We start from the raw sequence: 13022 nt of genomic DNA on the forward strand, positions 1-13022 counted from the left end.
TACAATACCCAAGAGTCCACCACCAAAAGATATGTACTGCTGCAGTATGTAAAGCTACTCTTTGGTCTGTATTCAGCTGAAGGAGAAACCTATGACCAATGCAACCAGCTCAGACCTAGCAAATTTTGTGAGCTCAGGAGCAAAGCAGCACGGATATGCCACTACAAAAACTAACCCCACCTTGGAAGGGTGCAGCTTGAAGCTTTTGAGCCCTGATGAACACAAACAGGTCCTGAGGAAAACGAGCCTGGCTGAAGCGGTGCAGCTCACTCGGCCGAATCTAGCTGAGCTCCACAGCTCTGCTCGCAGCAGGTCAAAGCTGCCTCCACCACAGCCATTGCCCTGCGGAGCGCTCTCAGGTGCTGCCAGTTAACCAGTAACACACCTTTCCCATTTTAAAAACTCACTAATTGGTTATGAGCAAACATCCAAGCAAATTTGTGACTTCCAAGGTTAATCCTTCTTTTGGGCATTAAAAATTTTTATAAAAATAATTTTATTTACAATTTCAATCTCAATACCTTAGCTGCAGAACTAAAAAAGTCTCTATCTTAAAGAAGTTCACATGATGTTCAGCCAGCTACAAATGAGTATCTGCTTTAGGAATAATGGAAAAGTATGGAAAAGTTCTCGGGTTTAGCAGATCTTTATTGAATGTAAACTCCATAAAAACAAAAATCTGAATGTAGTTTTCCAGTGTGCAGTCTCCCTTTCAATAGTCAGCCTAGACTTGTTCATTACATTCATTTTACCTTCTGCATCAGCTGAGGAACAGGCTCCATAGCAATGGACTAACACATCCAGCCTGAAGACCAAATCTTAAGGCTAGAAAGGACCTCAAAAGGTTACGTAGCCTATTCCCTCATCCTGGTGTTATTCCTGACAAACATTTGCATTGCTTGTTTTTGAAGTCCTCCAGAGGCAGACATCTCCATATTCCAAAGCAGCCTATCCCAGCCACCAGAGCTTATCCCAGCTAAACCATTTCCATGTGTCACTACATCTTGCCTTAAAGAATCACAGTATACCTTGGGTTCACCCACTCTGGCTCCTTCCTCTCGCCAAATCCCTCAGCAAACATCACCAGCCTTGCTCAACCCGCTGCTACCGTTGCAAGGTGGCAAAGGGGCAGGGACTGTTCTCACTCTGTTAGGAGACATTTTCTGAACCTTTGCTGCAAATTAAGCAAGGAGGGATGATGCCAGGGAAAGATTCAGCACATGACTCCGCAATTACTGGTTATTCACTCAACACTTGTGCATCACTCGGGTTACACAAGCCAACTCAGCCCTGGCATTTCACTTTGCAACCACAATAGCTTGGATCTCGTCATCAAATGTTGTGTATAGTATACCAGCATGTCCAAAACATTTTAAAATAAAATAATTTTGGCACTGTATTTCAGCACTTGACAATAAAACATGGAAACTATGCGAATCACACTGCTCTAACCCCAAAATCTGAAGTCCATATGTTCAACAGGATTTTCAACTGTACAAATAAAATTTCCTGCAGCTGAGTCCTCAGAGGCCCAAAGATCTTCATGTCTTTCTGATCTGTCATTCCTAAAGATGAGACACTCTTGGCCTCCATCACTTAACACTCCAGCATAGTAGTTTCTGATTTTGTAGTTCTCAAAGAATTATTTCAGGAATTAATAGGATCAGTTATACACGATAGAAAATACATTTTTATAACCATCTTCAATGCAAGGTGTACAGAATTTTATCTGATTTTAAAGAGCATCCCAAAATTCTGACTACATAATGTAATGTTACAAGTAGACACATCACTTTTTTTAGTATTCACTTCCACCTAGCCATCTATGATGGAAGTTACCAAAATAGTCTGTAGTTGTAAAGCAGCATCAGCAAGCATTTGATATCTTCATTCGAAAGATACTGGAAATATCTTTCTGGATACATTCAAGTTTTAGAGATTATTTTAGTCTTTGATATCAAAACCAGGAGAAGGTGAGTACTTCTGCTGAAGCTGGACTGCACACCTGGCGAGCCACAATCCCCTACAACTGTCTTTGCCTCCAGCCCTGTAACTCCTACAGTTTACCTCAAAACAAAATGATTTCTAAAATTAAGTAGTATGGGTATGTTCAAACTGGGTGAAGAAATTGCCAGAAGTTCATGCCCTAGCATAATCTATGCAACATGCTCCTGCATTAAGGCCTTATTAAGATATTCATTCAAATAAATGTCGACGATGCATTTTAGGCAGTTTATCACTTCTTTTCAAGTGAAAGATTTCACATATACTTTCAACTTTGTGCATATTGATGGTATTAAGACAAACTGTAACACCTTCTAGATTTATTGCAAGTTTACTCTCCGTCTTTTAATCATTTAATTTACTATCATTAATCCATACAGAAAAGTAGCCTTCCTTGAATCTCATCTTTTTCTTCCTATTGAAATAACATTTCTTCTATTTTACTAGCAACTGCTGGATGTTGAAGCTCTAAGAGCTGCTACAGTTTTCATGTTTTTATACACTCTTGGTGGGTTTACATTTTTCTTTAATACTAAAAAATGTGACTTAAATCCTTTGGACACTATTCTTATTGCCATTCACAAAACCCAGACCCACCAGTAGATTGGCTTTTTCCAGGGAATAGCTCGCTAGATCAAGCCTCCACGCTCAGAAGTTTTGTCCTGGCCTTGTCTTCAACAAGTACTTACACTACTTCAATAAAGACAACTAGCATCTATGCAACAGACAAAAGCCTTGTCCCATCCTTCTTTCTCCCCTGCTTCCTAGGTGCAGATGATTAGCAATTCTGGTTTTAGTTATTATTAAGCTAGTCTGGTAAAACTACCCTAGAGCCTCCTCTTAATGGCTCAAGGGTACCTCAGATTAAGAGTATGAATGCTCAAAAAACCAGCTCTGACTGCAGAAGGAACTGAAGCTGGAGTCTATCAAAGGTTCCTTGCTGGCTACAGGAAACCCTGGTTTAAAAAAAGATTATCACACAGTCGCAGCTGTTTGACACATAGCAATATCCACGTGCTCTCTTCAAATCACGGTGAGACCAAGACAGACACAGCAAAGCAAATACCAAGAGACTTTCACTGCAACAGAAAATACAGTAGCAGAATTTATAAGATTGTCATAAAACGAAAGGGAAATATTGGTCTTCCCAATGGATTATCAAAAATTAATTTCTTTTTATTCCTGACAATACCTGTAGGGAAGTCAAACTGCGATAAATAACATAGCAGAGACCACTGGGGAGTCCAGGGGGGTCTAGAACAAGCTGGTTCCAAACAAACTGCCCTTTGCTGTAGCCTGATCAAACAGGAACAACTACCAAGGCCTCATTAAATCAAGGCACCAAGAAACACCAAAGTAAGTCTTGAATAGAGACCCTTGACGCCCAAAAGGTCTGTTTTACTGCATCCAAACAAGAAGTCTAATCTCTGCCTAAAGTAATTAAAGAAATTTTCCCCAAGTTCATTTGGCAGAATCAATCTTAAAGGTTTCACTAGAAAAATATTCAGAATTAATTTCTCACTTCCTAGAGAGCAGCTCTCTGAAATAATTCAGCCATATGACAAGGGTGGCCCGCAGACTCAAAACAGAAAATGCTTCAGAGCACAAGGGGGAGGAAATAAAATAAAAATCAGCTTACACATACCAATATTAGATGAAGCAGAGCTGAGTTCAATGGAGCTGAGCACTAGAGGATACTTGCAACACCACAGACAATGAAATTAAAATGAGAAATAGACTGCTGATGTGTTAGAGACATCATAAGTACTTTCGGAAAAATGACATTTCTTTTCCCTAAAGATGGAAGAGAAAATTAACTCTAGCAGGACTCCTAAGTACCTCAAGGGTATCTCTGATTTGAGTCCCATCAGTGAAATTCAGTCTGTCGCCCACGGCTGTGTAACAATCCCAAGAGACTCCTCAGCCTTCTGGTTCCTTATGATAATCCCTTGAGTGCAGAAGCCAGTGTGAATAATCCGAGAAAAGTCCTACTGGAATACAGAAAGAAGAGAAAGCAGGCCTCGTTACTCAAAAAGTTCTTATTCCACCCCAACTCACAGCATTACATTGATCTCAAAGGGTAGCTGCTGATTTAATTCAGAGGAATTGAAATACACAGTATCAACACACTGCTTCAGCCACTTCCCCCTCATTTGGTTGTCTAGGAAGTCCCCAAGCTTACAACCAGAAGTTCCTAAATTCAAATGGAAAGAAAAGCAGTGGCCAGATAGGTCTAGAAATGTGGCCTAAAGGCAGGACTTGGAGCACGACTGCACAAGTGGAAGCTGGTGATGAAACCAGTACGGCTGTAAAGCTACATTCAACAAGATACTGCATGCAACAACACGAGTGCTCAAAAAAACCACCCGCCCTCCCTCCTGGATGAAATAGTGAGAAACTACAGCCCACAGGTCAGCTCCGTGATTCCTCATGTCACTCCACAATAAACATTAAGTTAGCCCTCTGTTCTTTTCACTGCAGTAAGATGCTATACCCCTCCCTGAGCACAGAAAAAACTTACATTTTACCAAACACCACTGAAATCTATGACCTCCTTAGTAACACATTAAAAAGTTTAAGAAGTACAGGACCAAAGCATGCAATTCTGCTAATGATTTTAAGGAAACAAATCTGTGGTTTTATTCCCCCCCGCTTGACAGTAGCCCTGCAGTTTTCAAGTGAGATGAGGACAAGCCTCAAGTTCACAGTAACAAAAGCAATAACTAATGTCCTCCCACATATACCCCTTATACATCATAGCTGCATTACTTAACTGCTCTTCCACCATTCCTACTCCAAGGAGTCTGCTCCTATTAGTGAATCTCTGCTGCTGTGAAGATCGCAACATGAAGAATGGCAGTGATGAAGGACACTTAAGACTCTATAACTGCCAGGAGCTCCTCATCCAACAAAATCAGACACGACACTACAGCAAACTGTCCTCTCCTCCTTCCCTAGCCACCATGCACTGCATCTCCAATTGCTCCTCTTCCCTACTGATTTTTGCTGGCTAAGCAGGGCAGGGCAGATGCCAAGGCATCTATCCATCAAGTCACTGCCTTCTCCCATCAACCCAAGCGATCCTGAGCAATGGCTGCAGCCAGCCTTTTCTTAAGTGGGAAGCACCAAGACAGCCGAAAACGCGTGCAATAGCCAATGTGGCAAATGAAAAGCATGGGCAGCTTCGCATTCCACACAGATTGATTTATAGCTTTTAAGTTGCTTGAGGTAAAAGTTAGTGATACAATTCAGTGTCCAGATCAGCTTATTTAGAGGCAAGAACATCTCACTGGAGCAAGCTAGGCGTACTTGTTACGAAACTGCTATATAGAAGATGCACTTTTAGGACAGAAAAAACAGATGTTACAAGTAGCTTGAACATCACAGTATACTTTATATTGAGTACTTAAATAAAATAGCTAAGCATTCACCAAGCAAATGTATCTTCCTACCATGCACTGAAATGAAATAAACTCAGTAAAATACCTCCAAACCTCTATATTCAGCCTTCTCAAAATGCTTTGGTACAGATTAAGTGCTCCATCAAAACTTCAGATAAGCATCGCCTGGTTTCACTGCCACAACAGAACCTTCTCCTTTTCAATAAAGATCAAACTACATACAAATATGCAGGTTAGAACAAGAACTAATGGCTACAAGAATCGTCCCTGCCATCAAAATTAAATAAACACAGCTGTAACTTTACTTACACTAACCTGCACTTCTAGGTCACTGGAACACTGTTTTGCAAGTAACCTCAAAGCACAGCACAAAGAAAGCACGGTAACAGCATCCACAATAAACTCTGTTCTGCAGGGGAAAAAAAAAAAAAAAAAAGGAGTCTCAGCCCAGACTGATAACAGGGGTACTAATTGTGACAGTGATACCCGCTATGCCAGGGCATTCAGGGGTTCCTATATTCTAGGAAATGGGGCATTATTTACCAGTGTTATGGGTCAGTGAGCACTTTAATGATAATGAGGGCTATCACTACAAGAAGCAGTCCCACCCTGCCCTTACTATTAGTGCCTCATTCCCATCACACACAACCTCACCCCTTTTGTCAGCACATGCATGTGGTAACATGACAAATGGGGTCAGGAAACCAACTCAGGCTAAACTCCATGGGTAAAAAACAAAACAAAAGCAGCTTTAACCTAGCATAGTTCTCCCGTCCAGTTCACTGAAGACCTGGCCATAAACTTACACCATCAAATCAGGGCTGAGCAGGAAAGGGTGAAAGGAAGAGCGGGACAGGTCTATTGGGCACAGTTCAAGTTTAAAACACACCCATTGTCTATATGGCCAAGCTTTTGCCAAGTACTAAACAAGAAGGGTCAAGTTCTCAGATTACTGCAGCCCTCTTCCCTCCGGCACATTCATACATAGTCACCTTCCTGCCAGTCCCTCCAGCAGGAAAACGTTCCCACCACCTGCTAAACCGTACACGCATTCAAATCCTCACTAATAAGGATGTGTATCTATCCACTCTTTTAACATACTGCGCCAACTGCACTCAAACTCCATACCGAGGAGCAAACTCAAACTCCATGCACAGAGAAGCACATGTACCACGGCTGACATGAAGCTCTGCATGAGCTAATTTACACCGGCTGAGCTCTACCTGCTTCTCTCTCAACTGGCACGCTTCATTTGGATCGCTCTTCTAACCAGCTAACTTTCATAAAGTCAATGGCAACAATCAACTTTGAAAATTCTGTCCCTCTGTAGAAGATGGTTAAAATCTGTCAAAGCCATCTGAGAAAGGGGAGCAAAAAGTGATAGGCAGTACATTCACATAAGCCTCGTTTCCTTTGGAACCTAGGCTTGAAAAAAAGCCTATATCAGAGCTATGATAGCACACCCAGCCAACCTGTGACGTTAGCACAAGTTGTCCCTGGGTGGCAGGAAGATGCTCAATAATCCAACTCTCCGTGACAGCAGGAAGGGAGCAAGTAATAGCTGCTGTCTACCACTGCCTAGCTGACCCAGATACCATGCTGTAATGGCTGGGGCTGGAGAGAATCTGCCAGAGACCTGCGGGGCATGGTGTGTGTCCTAGGGCTCTCAGCAAGATGAATTTCCTTCAGCAGAAAGCTCAGAGGGGAACTGCTTAATGCTTTTTAAATTGTAATTCTTTTCACTTCCTAGGTCACCACAAAAAGCTTGTTGATCAGTAGTAAGTAGCAATCATCATCAATCTTATTTGCCTTTTTAAACCATTACCCTCACCCTTGCAGAGGGATAAGAAGTGTTGCTCATACTAAATACTGGCAACAATTCTAGTTATCAAATGCCAAAAACACCTTGTATGGAGGGAAAAAAAAAAAAAAAAAGAGAGAAAAGAAGAAGGAACACTTTCCCCTTTATATTCCCCCAAAGAAAACACTGTGCTAAGAGGTGCCTCCTGAAAGGCCAACACAGTATTTGATCTCTCCACTACTCCTCCCCTGTTTAAAATTCATGAGTGAACAATGTATGAAAGTAGCATTAATCCTTTCAGAACATAAAAAAGCTGGAGGGAATACTTCCCGAAACTGACTGGTCTTGTTCAGGTATCAAGACAAATCAAGAAAGATCTGGATCAACTGAAGCGAGGTCAGCAGAGGCCCCCAGGGTGGTTGTGGCTGAAGCACTTGCGTTCGGATCTTGGTCAGCCTGGGGCAGGGAAGGCTTTGGGGCACCCACAGCAGCTGCATGCCTGCGGGGAGGGCATTGAGAAAATGCAGGCAGGCTCTCCGCAATGCCATGTGGTGGGAGGATGAGAGCCAATGGGCATAAGTTAAAATATGAGAGGTTCAGACTTGATGTAAAGAAAAATCTTTTCCACCACAAGCACAGTCAAGGAGTAGCACAGGCTGCCCCAAAAGGCTGAGCTGTCTCCATCCTTGGAGGTTTTCAAGACCGGAGTGGATCAAGACCTGAGCAACGTGGTCTGACCCCAGAGCTGCTTCGAGCAGGAGGCTGGACAGGGATCTCCTGAGGTCACCTCCGGCCCAAGTTACCTTGTGATCCTATGAACTCCAAGCAGCACGCTGCAGGCACACATTACAAGATTCTCTATTAACACTGGAGCTATATTTACTAACTTTTTCCTCCATATAAGCCCAAGATAATGAAATAACTTTGCCTGTCCTGTTGAGATTCACCCCAGGTTTCAAACAGTATTCTGGTTTGTGCCTTTCCAGCACTGACAAACTCTACATCATCCCAATCAGGAATCGGTACCAGAACATGCTCACACACAGACTGCAGCACTTAATTACCTCTGCTCTACCCTCCTCCATTAACAGTGAAGAAACACTGCAAGAGGTGCGTCATGGACTGGCAGACAGCAAAGGAGCAACCATGAAGAGACACGGCAGATGCAGAAGTTAATGGAGCTACTGATGAGTCTTTGAAAAGAGAGCCACAATTTAAATTATTAAAGCAGTCAAACCTTTAATGAAGTTGGTTATAGCCTCATCATAAGACTACAGGAAACAACCTACTGGTTTGTCAGCACTAGAATTTCTAAGTGGTGTCCAAGCCTGTAATTCAAGCGCTTTTTATTCTATGTTTACAGAATGCTAAAAGCCACAATTTACCAGGGTAATGCCACATTTAACTAGTAACTTGAGTTCACCTCTTTGTGAAATGCAATTGAGACAGTCATATCTCAGTCAAACTGCTAAACTTTTGAATCCAAGTTAACTACGTTTAAATATTAACATATAAAACTGGCAATGAAGATCATTTCCTTAAAGTGAACAAGTGTGGATTAAAGCTTGATACGGTCTTATGAGAAGGATGTACTCAGAAGTTTTCTGTGCTATTATGTTAGAAATCCTATCGGTAGTGATCTTTTGCTTAAAAGTGACTTCTTCTGTACCTAGTAGGATACATGAAATGTTTACCGTAAGATGACTGTCCCACGAGATTAATTTGATTTGTGGGGAGTACTTGTAGATTCCCAAAGCAGCACAAATGGTAAGGGTACAAGTTTTTAACCAGATGAAACGAACACATTCACCTGAAGACAGAGGCGTGAACCATGCCTCTTTTTCCTAAGAGCTCTTTGAAAGAACCTTCTGAAAGGTCTACTCACCTGACCAGATGTAACACATGGCTTTGAGAAGTGACTCAAACAATGACCCGAGAGAAGTATCTAAGAAACTAGATGGGGCAGAATACACCCCAGTGACCTTGAAAAGGATAATAAGACTAGGAAAGCAAAAATCTGAATGCTTTCTTACAACATACAAAGATGACTTAAAAAAGGACTCTCCTGCAACTTTTAAAAGACTTGGCACATGAAGTCTGACCTTCTTTGTTCATTCTGGAGGACCTCTGTAGGAGTCTCAGGTGTTTCTCAGCTCTTGCATTTTGATTGTAGGGGCACAATCTTTTAAGGACTGCATTGTAAAACAGTTGATTCACACACATTCATACAGAAAGTGAGAGACTGGTAGTGGAGGAGTTAAGGCAGTCCGGCTAGAAGTCCTTTCTTCCCTGCTCATTTTTTCAGCGTCTCAATTCTTGCAGAGTCATTATTTCACTAGTTATTCAACCATTACATGGTCACCTTAGAAATTCAGCTCTCTTCTGCCTAAACTTCAAATACACAGAGAAGGATTTATCACAAAAACTTTTCTGTCCCTCCTTAGTTTTAAGATGATGAAAACTAACAGGGACTAATTGCTCCACATCTTCATTTGGCACAAGGTTTTGATAAGTTGCCCTTTCATATTATTACACTTTTGTCTATTTATTCCTTCATCATTACACTCAGATTGAGCTTATAGTGTTAAAGTAAGAAAGAGGATGCCCCCCTCCTTAAGGGCTAACAGAACTGGCTCTGAGACTTTGAGGCTCTATTCCCAGTTTTCTTTATGAGCTTGGGCTGCAGTAATCCGCAGCTCAATTTCTGCCCTACGCAAATCAAAATTTAAAAATACACTCTGTGGATGTAAAAAGCATTTCACAGCTTTTAAGGCAACTGTCCCTGAGCTTACCTTCTACACAGAGGAACAAACACAAATGTTTTTTAGAGGGAGAAGGTGAAGATTGACAACTACGAAGTGTGAAAAGTTTGGGAGGGGGATTGTTCTGGTGTGTGTTGTTTTTTTTTAGGAGATAAGGTTGTTGGTAACAGACAGGACTCATTACTTGTACTACGTTAGTGCCCAGATGCTTCAGTCCCATTGTATTAGGCACAACACGAACAAAGCAGTCAGAAAAAAGTGATAAAGGCCCAGGATGAGTGTTGGAGGAACAAAGCTGGGAGAAATAGGTGATTACTGCCCACATGCTTGCAGGTAAGGAGGGTCTCCAGCTTGGTGCAGCAGAACACAGAACAGTAAGAGTCCAGTGGTGCAGGAAAGTGACTGGGGCAGGACAAGTGTGACTTAAGCCTTTTAACGATGCAAGGCAGCTGAAGACCCACAGTTACGGGGAGGGAGAGGGGAGCAAGAGGTTACAATACTGTTAAGACATATACTACTATACAAAACCAAGTATTTTACTGGTAGAGAAGAGCTAATAATAAGCCATTTAAGAGCTTTTTCCATAATGTAACAGGAAAAAAGGGCAAAGAAGTTTCTAAGATAGCATAGGTGAGCAGGCTGGAAGAGAAAAAGGCTCATAAACTTACTATTAGATAAAAGGATGACTTCTTTTTTTCCTCTCTTTTTTGAAAGGTTAACCTTGAGACAGGATCTGGACTACCAGAGGGAGGCAGACAGAGACAGAAGACAAGATGAGGAGGAAGAGGATGATTTGGAGAATCAGTAAGGGGAGACAGCTGAAGTGTTTCAGAACCCTGGATAGAAAGTGTTTTGGAAGTGTAAAAGCTTCCTTGAATTCACTCCTTCGAAATCCTTCCCAAGCCCTGAACTCTTCAGAAAGAGAGCACTTGCCCTTTTGGCTTATCTACATGAAGTTCTCTGGAAGGACTGGGAGGGGGGGCAACATGTCATGGCCAACGCTCTATTTAGCATTTTACAGCTGCTGAAAAGCCGTTTGTATCTCGCAACGCTGCTTTACAAAACGAGGAGAGAAAGAGCATTTCATATCCAAAAGATAAGTTCACCCAAGAGCCTATCAAAGTTCTGCTCATATCAGCGTGCAGCATCTAGTGCTCTCGACTTCAGGGGCTTGGGAGCGTTTCCGTTCAGTGGAGCGTTTCAAAGAAGCACAACCCCGGCAGACTCCCTTCTCTCCCAAACGCTCAGCTGACCGTCCCCAAAACCCACCAACTGCACAAGCCGCGGCAGAGGGGTTTCAGCAGGCCGCGGGCTGCCTGGCAAGGGCTGAGACCCAGCTCCTGCTACTCCCGTCCTCCCAGAGCACCTCACGGGGCTGCGAGCCCGGTTTTCGCTTCACCGCCGGGGTCAAACTTGGCAGCGGCTCCGCAGCGGAGGGTTATCACGGCACCTACTCGAGAGGGGCTGGAGAATGCCGGCAGGGAAGCCGGTGCGCCCCTCTGCCCTCCCCGCGGCCCCAAGGCACGGCATGACCTTGCTGAGGAGCCCTCGCCGCGCCGGGCCGCCCTCAGCCAAGCGGCCGCCGGAGTCGCCCGCCTGCGGGGACGCAGCTCCATCTCGCCTCGGCCCTCGCTCCCCGCCAGCGCTGCGGGGCTCGGTAACGTGGCGGCCGGGTCCCCGACACCCGCCCCGGTCACATCCCCCTCGCAGCCCCGAGCTCCTCGCTGCCGCTGCGGGGACTCCCCACGCCTAAGGGGACGCCGTCCCTCCTTGCTCCCCGCCGCCTCCGGGGCCGTTGGCCGCAGCCTCGCCTCAGGGCAGGTGGCGACTCCCCCCCTCACACCCCCCCGCCGCTTCCCGGCCGGCCCTCACCGGAGATACTGCGCACACAGCAGGCTCATCCTCCGCCGCTCGCCGCCTCGTCCCGCCGCGGGTCTCACAGCCCGGGCCGGCCCGCCGCCCCCGCGCCGCCGCCGTTGCTGCTGCTGCTGCCGCCTCCGGCCGCCGCCGCCATCTTCCCGTGCAGGGCCTGCCGCCGCGGGGGAGGGGCGGCAGGAAGGAAGGGGCGGGGGTGTCCCCGCTCTGCGCTCCGGCCGGGCAGAAACCGCTCGCGCCCCGCCGCACCCGGACCCAGAAACCTCAGCGGCCCCGGCAGGCCCCAGCCGCCGTCTCGTCCGCTCTCCCGCCGCCCCGCCGAGGTGCCCTGACCCTCCCGCCGCGCCGGCCGCGCTTCCGGGCCCGGCCCCGCCCCCGACGGCACTTCCGGCGGCGCCACAGGCAAAGCCTTCCCCCGCGCCTTCCCCCCGCCGACCCGCGGCGGCGCCCGCCGATTGGCTCGCCCGCTGCCATAGCAACCGAAGGGGGCAGCGGGGCGTCGTCACGGCAACCGCGGCGCCTTCCCGCCGCCGGGGCCGGGCCAGGCCGGGCCCCGCGCAGCGACATCGCGATTTATCAGAGTCCCCTCCACGGAGCTCGGTCGGGGAGGCGGGGGGGTCCCGCGGCGCTGTGAGGGAGTCCCCCGTTCCCCCGCGCGAGGGTGGTAGCGGCAGCGTCGCTCTTCCCTGACGGGAGAGGTTTTGGCAGGAGCAACGCTAGCAGGCCTGGGCTTCCCACATAAACCTGGCTGCCCGTGCCCTGCCTGCTTGCCTGCCCTCACTGAAGGACATGCTGAGAAGAGAAAGGCTGAGGGATTTGCGTCTTTTTGGTCTGGAAAAAAGACGACTGAGGGGGCATCTTATCAACCCTTATAAATCCTTAAAGGGTGGGTGTCAGGAGGATGGGGCCAGGCTCTTCTCAGTGGTGCCCAGAGACAGGACAAGAGGTAACGGGCACAAACTTGAACATAGGAAGTTCCACCTAAATGTGAGGAGGAACTTCTTTCCTTTGAGGGTGGCAGAGCCCTGGCAAAGGCTGCCCAGAGAGGTGCTGGAGTCTCCGTCTCTGGAAACATTCCAAACCCGCCTGGACGCGTTCCTGTGCCACCTGCTCTGGGTGACCCTGCTCTGGCAGGGGGGTTGAACTGGATGGTCTCCAGAGGTCACTTCCCACCCCGTC

General features: G+C 46.1%; 1 protein-coding gene across 5 annotated transcripts in view; it reads right to left on the reverse strand.

Annotated features, from left to right (window-relative positions):
- The window catches only part of SMG7 (SMG7 nonsense mediated mRNA decay factor), a 54290-nt gene extending 42086 nt beyond the window's left edge, over positions 1 to 12204 (reverse strand). For 3 of the 5 annotated variants that reach the window (XM_074597013.1, XM_074597014.1, XM_074597015.1), the window contains exon 1: positions 11841 to 12020. In XM_074597013.1, coding sequence (XP_074453114.1) covers positions 11841 to 11869 — 29 coding nt within the window. In that variant the 5' untranslated portion in view covers positions 11870 to 12020. Of the gene's footprint in view, positions 1 to 3843; positions 3981 to 11840 lie in introns of those variants that run through there. The other 2 variants (XM_074597016.1, XM_074597012.1) reach the window with 2 other exon arrangements.
- Positions 12205 to 13022: the final 818 nt, after the last annotated feature.

The sequence above is a fragment of the Larus michahellis genome, chromosome 8 (genome assembly GCF_964199755.1).
Source record: "Larus michahellis chromosome 8, bLarMic1.1, whole genome shotgun sequence".
Classification (NCBI taxonomy): domain Eukaryota; kingdom Metazoa; phylum Chordata; class Aves; order Charadriiformes; family Laridae; genus Larus; species Larus michahellis.